Source organism: Balearica regulorum, chromosome 16 (genome assembly GCF_011004875.1).
Source record: "Balearica regulorum gibbericeps isolate bBalReg1 chromosome 16, bBalReg1.pri, whole genome shotgun sequence".
NCBI classification, from domain to species: domain Eukaryota; kingdom Metazoa; phylum Chordata; class Aves; order Gruiformes; family Gruidae; genus Balearica; species Balearica regulorum.
Genome location: NC_046199.1, coordinates 16,727,887 through 16,740,978, shown reverse-complemented (window position 1 = coordinate 16,740,978; position 13,092 = coordinate 16,727,887). Strand labels below are relative to the sequence as shown.

The 13,092-nt window shown below is 38.2% G+C and overlaps 1 protein-coding gene across 3 annotated transcripts in view; it reads left to right on the top strand.

Moving 5' to 3' along the window:
• The window catches only part of PTPN1 (protein tyrosine phosphatase non-receptor type 1), a 46,190-nt gene that overhangs the window by 25,014 nt on the left and 8,084 nt on the right, over nt 1-13,092 (top strand). For all 3 annotated transcript variants that reach the window (XM_075768458.1, XM_075768460.1, XM_075768459.1), the window contains 4 exons: nt 4,406-4,496; nt 6,315-6,415; nt 8,429-8,527; nt 11,324-11,461. In XM_075768458.1, coding sequence (XP_075624573.1) covers nt 4,406-4,496; nt 6,315-6,415; nt 8,429-8,527; nt 11,324-11,461 — 429 coding nt within the window. The remainder of the gene's footprint in view (nt 1-4,405; nt 4,497-6,314; nt 6,416-8,428; nt 8,528-11,323; nt 11,462-13,092) is intronic.

Sequence of the window (13,092 nt, the reverse complement as noted above, 5' to 3'; positions counted from 1 at the left end):
ATTTAAGTCTTTATATACTTGTGAATTGCTTTCCTTAGTGTGACTGCCTCAGTAGATAGATTACTGTGCACTTCTGTAGCCTGTGATAAGATCTTGGTAATTGCTGCTTCCCGTAGGAACAGAACTGTTAAAATGACAGTATATCCTTATCTCTTAGTCTGAGCTACTCCAGAGTTTATGGTGTAATAAAATAGTGTGATCAAATTGAGGCCTGCTGCAAAGTTCCCCGGGAGCCTTTCTGTTGAATCCGAAGACCAGACATTTAGTTTCTCTTCTGGAAATACTGACATGCAAATCTATGCAACATTGCAGTGTGCTTGAATGAGTGGTGTCAGGAACACCTCTTCATGTGATCCTACCTAATACTTGAAGATTTTGGGGTATATCTGATCTTTCTTATCTCCTGTTGGTGTCTGAACAAGATGGGGAAGGTATAGTCAAATGTGCTGCTGTGCTAAGTGTTCACATCTGACAGCTATAGTGTAGTGCAGAGTACCAGTGGCTAGGACAAGTAGGAGTTTGGAGAAAATACTTACTGAGCAAGGGGGGAATTGACAGACCAAGGACTCCAGAGTAGTTACAGGCTAGGAGGTGAAATTGAGGGTAATTTTTTGAAGGCTGGGAGGAATGGAAAGAAAGGGCTGTAGGCTCCAGTGTGAATCACTAACATTAGGTTTCTGGCAGGGAGGAAGGGTCAGGCGTTCTGGTGCAGAAGACTTAGGGACAAGGAGCTGAGAGCCACCATCAGCACTTCTTGATGAATGTCTGTAAGATCTGGAAAATAAGGCTGCGTTCATGGGTCTGATTCTTTTTGTATGAACAGCACAGCCATCTGCCCTTGCATTCTATGTCCTTTCTTTGTGGCAGGAAATATGATGCTGTCAGGCCGAGTGGAACCCATTCATGCAACTGAGAGCAACCTTCTCCTGTAAAGCACTAACAAACTTCTTATTCCAGTTACTACTGCAAATTAACAGCTACAAGAACTTTCAATTTGGAGAACAGTGCTTCAGCAGACTTCCTCTTTCCACCCCTGAAGTTTTTGGGGGTATTTGCACAGGGTGAAGGACTTAAAACCAGGAGATGAGTGGCATGGAATGACTCATGCTCAGAAACAGAAGCATTTAACTTTGGAAAACTGACTTCAGTTCTAGCCCTTCCTCTTTAAAGTTTTATATTGCACGACCTTTTAAATGAAATGTCGAGCTTCCTTTTTAAATGACAGGATCTCTGCAATGTGACTATGAGTGTGATTCAAGAAGGTGTTTCATAACTTTATCAATCCCTATGTCCATCCGCTAACTTCAGTTCTCGTGGCATTGCTGGCTTCAAGTTCCTCATAATAATTCCATGCTTTGAATGAGTCTGCTTTCTCCAATGTGGAGATCCTGTAGTACTATTATTGACGTATTCTGAAACCGCCCTAACACCGGCGGTGTGAGCATCAGTAGTTATGTGACTCCTGCAATAACCAATAACAGAAGTTTTTGAGAAATGTACAAGAAAACCTTTAACATGGCCATTTTACATAATTTGTCACTAGATTGTCTCTCTCCAGTAATTTTCTCTGTTGAAGACCATCTGATTTCCGCTAGTCATCTTTATATCCTGGAAGCGATCCTAGATTTCTTGTCACTTTAGATGTTCTAGAAACTGCTGTAGCAAAAAAAACCCCAAACCACCAAACCAAAAAACCACCCTCCACCCCCCAAAAAAAACAAACCTAAAAAAACCCAACCAAAAAAGCACCAAAACCACTTTTATCCCATGTTGCTGAGAAGAGTATGCCCCACCTCTTCAGGCATGGATTTGACCACTGAGGTCCAGGCATGGACTCTCCAAGGCTTTCTGTTTTATTGGTGTTCATTACATTAAGAAATGAAGTGCTATATGCTAGCTGGATTTTCATACGAAGCAGCATGCCTGTTGCCATACCTAGGTCCCTCATTTTATTGGCAATCCCACCCGCACCCCATTTTTTTTCTGTTTGAAACATGCTTCAGAAATATATTACTCTTTTTAAATTGTCTAATTTTCTGGAAGGTACCTGGGTAACTTCTTTCTTTTCATTTTCTCTGTGGCTATGGGGAGTTAGGAGTCTCCTAGAACTCCTTTATTCTTTTAGTACCTTTAGGCATCATAGCACCTTTAAAAAGATCTAATATTTGGTAGTGAGGTAATAGCCAGCTCTCTATTCCTGAACAGTAAATTGCCAGTTTCAGATCCTTAAATATGCAATGTTGGTATTTGAATCTGTGGAACTCTCTGAGGCTGGCAGTAGCATGCATGTGCACATGTATGCTTAAGTATAAGATTTTTGTACTAGAATGCCTTTGTGTCATTTCTGTAATGAAACATTTAATCATTTTCCTTTTTTAAAAGAGGGGACAGTTCTTTTCAAATTTGTTAGACTGTTTCTTTTCATGGCACTAGATTAGTGCCACTGCTAATTTAACCCAATATTTACAGCAAAAATACCTAAGGGTCTTTTGGCTTAGTTTGCATTTTGATGTTGGTGGGGTTTTTTTTGTTTTTGTTTTTTAAGATGACTCCTAAGTGGCAGGGTGGTTGTGTTGGTTTTTTGTGGGGTTTTGTATTTTGTGGGTTTTTTAACACTTAAATAACATATGTAGTCTCTGTGGGAAATGTGGTTAGAGATCTAGAAAACCATTTTTCCTAGTTCCCTGTTTTTGTCTCTTGTTAATCCTGTATAGTCAGTACAGAAGAAAAATATGCCCCTGCGAAATACAGTCATCAACTTAGTGTCAGAGATGAATTTATGAAAACACCCATTTTAGCTGCCTCATGTTTGAGATATTAGACTGTGGCAGTCAAGATCATATTCTCCAGACTGCATTCTTCATAAGCAGAAATACTGGCAGCCATGTGTTAAGTTATAAAAAGATAGCAGCTGATGTCAGGGCTTATTTCAGTGAGGAGCCATTTCAGAATACTGTACTAATTTTGAGCAGGTATACGTAAACTAGAAATCTTCCCTTGATGTAGTATTCAGTGTAAATTGACACGTATCTGAATAGTGGGGTAGAAAAAGATGAACAAGTAATAAGCTGCAGTAGATAGCCCACTTAAAAAAACCAAAACCAAACATGTCTTCAGTGTTATACGTGATTCTTTATGCAAAACTGAGAGGAACTGAAAACCAGTTCAGTGTGTGCTGTATTTTGGGGATTAGATTTGCTGGTATAAAATCCTCCTGTTCTGATGTTGGAAAGCCACCACAGTTTGAACCAGAGCCTGAGCTGATTTCAAACTATTAATAGAGGAGTGCCCAGCCTTTCTGTGCAAGTGATCTGTATATTGTGAGCAGCCCTCCAAATGCACTGGCTTTGTGCACAGAAACCTGTCCTCTGGTCATGGTGAGTGTGGATCAACGTCCTGTTCAAATGCGTCTGTATCTGGACAGATAATTAATATTACATTCCACTTCATTTGGATGACTTTAACAAATTAATTTCTTCCAATGAAAGATTAATTTAGCTCAATAATTTGTTTTTAACGATCATTTTTAGTGGTCTCTGGGCTAGGTTTTTTTCTTCATTTCATGTATGTGCACAATGTCTGTCTTGGGATTTCTTAAACTTAATTATGCTATTGAAATACCAATTCTACAGTAAATCCAATCCTTCAGTTTTCATTAATTTCAGTTAAACCTAACAGCTTCACCCTGAAGTTCCTAGTACTATAGTTTTTAAGAATTGCATACTTGTGCAGTTTTTACTTACAATGTGAAGTTCTTTTTCTACAAATTGGGATTAAGGTCCAATGACAGCAGAATTCTTTTTGTTATAGCTTTTGAAATTGTCTCAAATAGCTGAGCTATTATATGCATCTGAAAAAAAAACCTGAAAGAAACCCTAATTATATGCTTGAGAAGATATATATGTTTTAGTCAAGTATGTGAATTGGATACAAATAACTTTCGCCATTTGCAGCTTTGTGACATCTTACTGATAAGACAAAGATGTAAGTGATCTTAGACAAGGGGTAGACAAGTGGGTTTTTTCTATCATGATGAACCTTTTCTAATTGCTGCCAAGTCAGAAGTACAATTGATAGTGAAAACAATTGCTTAAAGCAGTTTATATGAAAGTGCTTTGGGGCAGAAACCCTGCTACATCAGGAGGGTAAAGCCATAATGTCTGGTAAATATTCTGCTACTTTATTATGCAAGCTGATAATATTTTAACACACAAATAATGCTAGTGTTGTATTCTGATAAATTTAAACTCAGTTCTTAATTTGAAGCCCAAAATGCTTTCTGCCCAGAACTCCCACACGTGAAGATGTGAAGTCAAATGGGTATTTGTCTTAAAATAGCTAATAGTATGATGATATTAGATAGATTCATATCTAAGACTTTAATATTTTTTTTTGTTTGTTTCAGGACATCAGGCATGAAGCCAGTGATTTTCCATGTAAAGTGGCCAAACATCCCAGAAACAAAAATAGAAATAGGTACAGAGATGTCAGCCCCTGTAAGTACACTTTCTTTTCCATTGTTTGTAACAGACTGTTGACCTCTAATGACTTCTTCTAACAGCTAAATGGTCTTTGTAAGAACAAGATTTCTGTTAGGTGGATGTGCATCCAAGACAATTCTTTTTGTTAATGTATTTATTTATGACATAGATGTCACAGGATGCCATTACATCCATAGGATTGTACTAGAACAGCATACAGCAGATTCTCTATTTGTGGGCAGAAATCTGAAGAAAGGAACTTGCTTTACCTTTGAATTCTTATGCTACAGACGAATAGTGGCTGAAGTAGCATTAATAAAACTGCAAGTATCCTTTCTGTTGCAGTATACTTATTAGAGCATCCTTCTAGTTAATATAGCATGACTGCCCCTACTGGGAGATGAGGAAGAGTCTTGTATAAAACATATGACTACTAGAAATGAAAACAAGCTAATGAGCTAATTGGAACAGAGAAATGGGGACATTTGCAAAGATGGTAATACTAGTGTGAGACCTGTGTTTCTGAAATGATAATCATTACATATTCTGGTCGGAATTGCATCTTTGAGCAGGTCTCCTGTACAAGGCAGAGCTCAGTTCGATGTTGCAGTCTGTCTGTCCTTCCCCGATCCCATGTACAATGACAGTAGCATTCAGACTTGCCTGTGCCTGGCATGCTGTACTTCTGGGGTGCAAGAGGGACTGCAACAACAAAAACACAGAGTGCAGAGAAGTACAGGACTGTAGTTAAGTGGTCAGCAAATAAAACTTGATGTGTCAGACACTAAAGAAAGTTCACAGCTGGTTCACTAAACTACCTTCTCTGCACTAAATGAAAATGCCTGATCTGGGCAACATTTAAAACAGCCAACACTGCTGCACCCTTCTTTCTTCAAGGGTGCAGCAGTGTTGGCTGTTTTAAATGCAGACTTTCTACGGGCTCTGTCACTGCACAAATGTCTATCAAATGTTCAAAGACAAGAGTATTATTGTATATCAGAAAAGTTTTAAACTTAGTGCTTAAAAGCTACTGGTCTTTGGGGCAATAGACTAGGAACAACATCGTTGCACATAGCTTGCTTTACTAAACAGTTCTACTATTTGGGCTTGTGAGTAACAAATGGTTCCTTTTTGCCTTTAGATAATACTGCTTCCAGTCTGTTTGGCTTTCTTGCAAAATGTGGGGACTTTTGTGTGTGGTGGGGGGTTTTTTGTTGGTAGTTTGTTTTTTTTAATGCTAAGTGGAGTGAGCTGAGACGAACAAAAGAGCAATGAAATTGCATTTGCTGTAATTCTTGAATTTTGATCATTCCTTCTGTAAATTGAAGTGTGGTTGGGTTGGGAACAGTAGATAAGTGTCTATAAGAAGAATAAAAAGTCTCTGTTATGTTCGTCCAATACATGTGCCCGCAAACCTTTAACAACCTTGAACAAGCTGGGTTTGAATGTTTAAGCTGCAAAAGATAAGCAGTTGTGTAATTAGATTTATTTAAAAACGGTAACTCAATAACTGCACAAATAGGTCAGTGTGATCTGGTTGAGGAATGACTGTTGTGATTACTTCAGATGCAAATACTTCCATTCTTGCAATGTATTCTTGGAAGACGGAGTGCAACTTATGTTCAGTGCAATGCTGTAGTGCTGTTCTTGTAGTACTTGTATTGTATTTCCAGAGTTACAAGCACCAGCGAACACATCTGCGCTACCTGTGATTAAGTTCTTTCCCTTCTTCAGGACGACTCAGCTTTTTTTGATCCTAACATCTGATGAGGTTGTGCATGGATTATGCTGTGTTGCATACACATTAACCAGTGTTTTCTAATTATGCTGCAGTTGATCACAGTCGAATTAAGCTAAACCAAGGTGACAATGACTATATCAATGCTAGTTTGATAAAAATGGAAGAGGCCCAAAGGAGCTACATCCTTACCCAGGTAATTGCTGGCAGTGGATAACAAAAATTATATGGTGATTGGAGCTACTTTTCATAGGTTTTCTTTAGCCTGTTATGTTTGTTTTCTTTATCGTAAAGCTAGTTAAGTGCATATAAACATCTGTGTGTATATATAAACATATAAATAGAATAATTTTATAGAAATGTTGTGTATTTCTTCCTGCTTCCTGTCAGCACTGACTGACTTTTTGTAGATTATTTTGGCCACGTTGTATATCTGACTTTAGCCCCATCTAGGTTATAAGCTAACATACTTCTAGAAATCTACTTGTTGGCTTATGACAAGCAACATTTAGGTGTGGCTGAAAGGAATTACGTTTCTCTTATATTGAAGGCCAGCTTGAGACCACTACAGTCTTAAGTTGCCTGATAAATTCTCTGAACAGAGGTAAACCTCACTTAATGGAGGGGGCTTCACATTTACAGAATGATATGTATGAACTTCAAGATGTTCAAAACCTATTTGAAATAACATACTTTAAATGTAATGGTTAGTTATGTGTTGAGTGGGGCAGATGTTAACTAAAACATATTAAGGAATTTCTTATGCTCGACCTTCTGTTTCAAATAAGCAGTATGCTCCACCATGTATTTCTTGTTAAACATCCTTCTGAAAGTGGTGATGTTGTAGTATTTACAAATAATGTACCCCCTAATAACATGGCTTGCAAAATGTCTACATTGGGCAGTACTGATGCTTCTACCTTTATTGTGAGAGAGGAAAGCTATGAACACAGACTTTAGCGATGGGAACGTGGGGGGCAGGAGGGAAGTGGCTGTTTTTCACTGAATCTGTGAATTCCACACCTATCTATATAACAAATTTAAAAATAACCGGATACCCTGTTCTCTTATTCCGAGAGCTAGCAACTGTGCCAGAACTCTTGTTTGTTCTAAGTGTTTGGTTCCCTGGAGACTGTCCTGGTATCTAATCTTGACTTTTTTTTTTTTTTTTTTTTTTTTTTACCCCTTCCTCCCACACTTTAGATAAAGGTAGACTAGCATTAATATTTTCAAGCGGCAGCTCTTCCTTCCTGTTTCTAGAGAATAAAGATATATCTTCTAAGGAAGAAGTGGACAGTACAGTGTTCAATATGAAAATGATTCTGTGCACGCAGCTCTTACTCCACTTATTCACAACAGGGCAGGTTGATCATAGGGTTGAGATGATAAACCTATATATGGAATAGTCAAATGTGCAGCTAAGTCATACTAGTTATCTCCTCTGATCCAGAATGTAATGGGTTTGAATGGTTTTATGTAAATCCAGTCATACTTTCTGAGGACCCTGGCCTGCTGTTTTGGTTGAGCTAGGCGATGGATAGCAAATACGAGGGGCACAGTGATGCTGGCTTGTGTTGCCCAAAATTCAGAGCCGTAGTTTTACAGTAGAAAATATCAAAGGAACATAGTACACACAAAAAGTTGTAAGGAAATCTACTTTGTGAGTAGATAGTAGTCTTTAAAAGGAGCGATCATTTTGTTCAGTCCCGAAGCAGATCGGTGAAGATTCAAGAAAACCATGTAATTTGTTACTGATCTGGCATTGTTTCAGTCTTTCGAATGATTGTCCATTCAGTCTAGTAATTTTCAAGTAACAATGATGTATTGCAGAATAGTTGAACACAGATGTTAATTCTGCTCTTAGTCAATGAGGTTTTATTTCCCCATTACTTTCGTATACCTTTCCTAAGAAAATTCTCTCAGCATTTTTCACTCCCAGTTCTCTTCTTGCAATTGAGACTATTTCTCTCTTCCTGTTATGTATGGGGGGGAAAGATTAGCCATGCTTTCACAGGTAAATTCATACTGGGAGAATGGAACTTAAAGCTGTATCACTGCATTTTTTTTTTATTTTTTTTTTACAATTCAAAATGAGAAGTTGCTTGTTACTTGTCTAAATTTATTGCCCAGTGCAGTAACTTTTACTGGGGAACATTGCACTGACATTAACAGAAAATAATGCTTATTTCTGGGGATTCTGTCTCTGCAGGGACCTTTGCCAAATACTTGTGGTCACTTTTGGGAGATGGTTTGGGAACAGAAAAGCCGTGGTGTTGTCATGTTGAACAGAGTGATGGAAAAGGGATCCGTAAGTACTTACCCAATTCTAGCTGTGTGTTCGTTGCATGGTTATGGTTTTTCTTTAAAAAAGAAAAACAACAAAAAACAACCCAAAGAACAGGGGGAGGAGGAGATGACCATAAGTAATTTTATCTAAGAAATTATGCCTAGAATGGAATACGCAGTGAACCGATCTTAGTGCAGTCAGAAAATTATTCAGTTTGTAATTGTAGGTCATAATTTCTTCTGAATTTGGCTGAAATAAGATGTGAACACAGTATGACTCTGCACACAAATGAGTATTTAATCTCTACTGTTAACCTAGGTATCTGAATTTAGTTCTTTTCAGTGTACACAGATTGCACCTCTCAACGGTCATTTACACCAAGCGTTCATTCCCAAGCACTATGAAATGGTTTTGAAGCAGTTATAGAGGCGCTTTGACTCCAGGTTTCCTTGACGCAGTAAGAGCTCTGATTGTTTTAATATACCACCAAGGCACGTTGTTTCTCCATCTGTGTCATTGTTTTACAAAAGACATTAGAGGCATGAGGAGAATGGGGGTACAATTGAAAATACTTTTCCTGATATTTATCTTAAGCAATAATCTGGGTGATGTGGAACCAGCTGTGAAGCCAGTGCTTTAAGTGCTAGGACAAGTGCAGTGGTCTAAGTTCTGTCCAGACCTTGTAGGAAGTTTACATTAGACAAGACAGAAGATGAAGGGAAACAATAGATGGACAAACAATTGGGGTTATTGTAAGTAAGTTACCTTCAGATAGATAAAAAGTTTTGGTTCCTCTGGCACATGGAGTAGCTGAGAGGAAATGCCTTAGCCCTTCTGATGGTGGTGAAGACAGAAGCCATCAGGCATGGCTTTCATCTGTGGGTCAGAGTTCTGCCTCTATGCTAGTTCCACAGCTGCCATCCTTAAAAAGTGGACTTGGCAGCTGTGCAAACTCGAGACAAAAGCAATTTTAAAGGCTGGTAGAAATGCACAATTTAAAGTTGAATGTTGCGGTGCAGTCAGTATGAAGACACTCTGGAGGAGGCGTAGCAGGTATGTTGGGTATCCACCAGTGATAACTGGGTGGTACTTGCTTTTGCGTAATCAGGAAAGAATTCCCAACAATTGGGAAAATTCTTGTGCAATGAGTTGTGTTCTAATAAACTGCAGTCTTATTTTTGAGAGTTTTGCGCTTTTTTGTAGTGCAAGTGAAATTTAATCTTCAAAAGAGATGCAGTAACCATGTTTTTCAATGGTTTCTTCCTTTCCAACCATTCCTGCTCATTCTCTGCACTGCCAATAGTTTTGAACAAAATGAATTATTGTGATCCCCTTAGGGCAGGCTGCTTACACTTCTCAGCAAACAGCAGTGGGGGATCCACAGTGGAGCACAGCAAACTATTGTTTGCAGACACATTTGGTGGAGAAATTAGACACAAAGCCAGTTTCCGTCTCTTTAACATTAATAATAAAAAAAAAAGTGCAGAGAATTATAACTGCATTCTGCACCCTGATAAACTAGAGGATGTATTTTGAATAAAAAATTTGTCTGAGCAAAACTAGTGTTAGTCTACCTATGAATACAATACTGAAGGGTTTTCTTATTTATTAAAATGCTGTCAGAAATCATCCTAGACTTGAGAATGCTGTTCTTTTTTCATCGTTTTTCCACTTCAACTTTGAAGCCATATCATTTGCCCTTGAATACAAGAGACATTAGCCATGTCCAACAATCCATTCTTATTGCATGCTTAGGTGTGGGCAGATGGTGGCCATCATCCCAGTTTAGAGGAGCAGTGCTTAGCGGCAGACGCAGCAGGCCCGTTCTCCCAGTCACAATATCCTTAGATTTAACCGTCAGAAACTTGGTTGTTGCAACTTTCCTATTCGTGCTGCTGCTGAGTTTCTTTATTTTTAGTTTTTTCCTGCAAACTCCAAAATGTGCTATTTGTCTATTTGGTTGACTCATTTAAGGATCTAGTGTGTTAAGGATTTGCGTCTTTGCAAAACTAAGCTCTCTAGGAAACTTTACTGAGAAAATTGAAATTCAGTCAGAAGTAGGTAATGGGAATGTTTACTGAATGCAGGTTTTTTTGGTTTGGCGCTTCACTTTTAAACTATGCCATGTAAAAATCAAAATGATCTCACTGCTAATTTTATTTTTGTGGTGAGTGAATGGAGTAACCCAGAATCTCATCTCATGTTACACTTGCAAATTAGCAATGTTGAAATTCTCTATATGTAGTTTATTTGTGGAATTCATAATACTGTTTCACAGTATGTTCTGCTCTTGTTAACATCTACCTCTTCTTTTGAAATTTAAATATTTGACATAAGGATACTAAATTAAATGCAGAGAAGACTAAAATTCAGATTTTGGCAGAGTGTTGTGAGAGCTTTTATACATAGACCGTTACTAGATTTATTTGTTTGTTTGTTCGTTATTATTGGTCTGACACAAGCTAAAATAAGTAATGGCTTTGGTGATTTTGATTAGAGTCCATAGCTTCACACTCTTTCAGCTGACATGTAGAAGAGAGCGAGGTCTACCTAAACAAAGCTATTCTCAATCCTTAGGTGTTTTCATGAGTCCAGTCAGGGTCAAAATAATTTGACTCATGCAAAAGATTCACTAAAGATGTGGTTCTGTGACATAAAGAAAGACTGATACTCTACTCTTCACACTACAATTCATCCTCCTTATAATAAGAGCAGATGAAGAAATTGTCTCATAAGAAAATAATGCATTTAAGGATGTTTATTCCTTGCTTTAACGCAAACATAAATGACATTTAAATGTCTCCTGTTTGTTTTTAGATAAAGTGTGCACAGTACTGGCCACGGAAAGAGGAGAAAGAAATGCTTTTTGAAGATACAAACTTGAAACTAACATTGATATCTGAAGATATAAAATCATATTACACAGTACGACAGCTAGAATTGGAAAACCTTATGGTAAGTACTGAAACTAATACCACTCAGGTTCTTCAGTGTCCGAGGTGAGATTCGCCTCCTCATCAACAAGGTCTTGAAAGAGATGATTGCAAATTATAGCAGATTTTGTTCTGGAATTGGTGATTCCACATGAGATTGTTCTTCAGCCTCTAGTTTGTGTGTTGTGGAAGTGAAACAAATATTTATGAAACGCATCTGAGGAAACTACAGTCATTTTCATGTCTCATCTGTACACTGAGTGAGAAGGTTAGTTTGTCAGTACCTGGCATTTCAGAGAACCCTTTATAAAATCACTTAGCAGATTTTCTAGTGCTTTTGTGTTATAGCTGAAATAATTGCTTTTCCTGTCACTTAAGCTACCTGTTTGCCTATGTCTTGTTCTGAGGTTTATTTTTAGGTTTTGGCTTAAATCTTCAGGTTTTGAATTGATGGCCTTCATCAGAAAGCAGGAACTGTTTTAGCCCTGGTGCCACAATGAGCTGCATGGAGCTCAGTACAAGGATCAGGCCACTAGCCTTAAGAGAAATAACTTTTTTTTTCTTCCTTTTTTTAAATTTTCTCCTTTTTTTCTCTTTTTTTTGTGTGCAATACCAAAATAAAAGTATACATGCCATTCCCCACCCTTCCTCTCCTCTTCAACATTGCCCTGTATTAGAGTAGTGAGAGCTAATCTAAAACTCCTTGGGGGGACTGGCTAAGGAAGAACACCATTAACTTTCACTGAATGCAGGTCACTGCAGGTAATGCCTGCGGTCCTCAGTGGTGCTGCTGCGCTTGGTGTGTATGTTGTGACGTGCTAGCCCAAGTTCTGTCCTGTCCTGGTACTGCTCCCTACTGGCAGACACAGTTATTCCTTTGCTCACCATTAGCATCTTGCATGCTTCATCCTGCCAGGAAACGTGAGACAGCAGATACGAATTTGACTAAATTAAGCCTCAGTAAGAATTTAGTTGATGTAGTTTGTGGTGCTGTTAACTACAACGTCTGCTGTAGGCATGTTTGATGGTTGTAGCTCAGTATTCTGAGGATGGGAGCAGAAGTGGTTTAGTAGTCTTGGAAGAAAGTTTTCAGGTTGGGATCAAACCTGTAAAGGAACAGCTGTGATAGCATAAGGGCTTTGGCTGCAGAAAGTGTAAAGGGCTTCTATAACTTGAGGTACTTCATTCTGAGAAATTTTCAAATGACACTCTGTCATTAGAAATTGGAAGGCTGTAGCGCCAGCTATCTTGTGGCGATACAAGCATTTGAACCATGCTGAAAAAACTAAACCATGTTTTAAATAAGTAAATTTAGTTACCCAATTTTCTTTTTCTCAAAATGGAGACCTTCACAACAAGAGATAATTGTTTGTAATTAGTTAGCTGCGCAGCTATAAAAGCTCCCTCAGACTGGTGGAACTGTGTCATTTGAATTTAAGTCAGCTGCACTGAAGATGTAGTGGAAGCAGTGTAGATGAGTGGCATGCAGAGCTGAGCAGGTACACACCTCCGATCCATGTCAGAGTTGTTTTCAAAGGAAGTAGCTAAAATTTTTCCAAAGGCACAAATTGAAATTGCCCTAAAGGTAAAAATGTTTAATGTCTAAAGCTGTATGTCTAAATATGTAAGTGACTATTTGCTAGGAAAATGAAC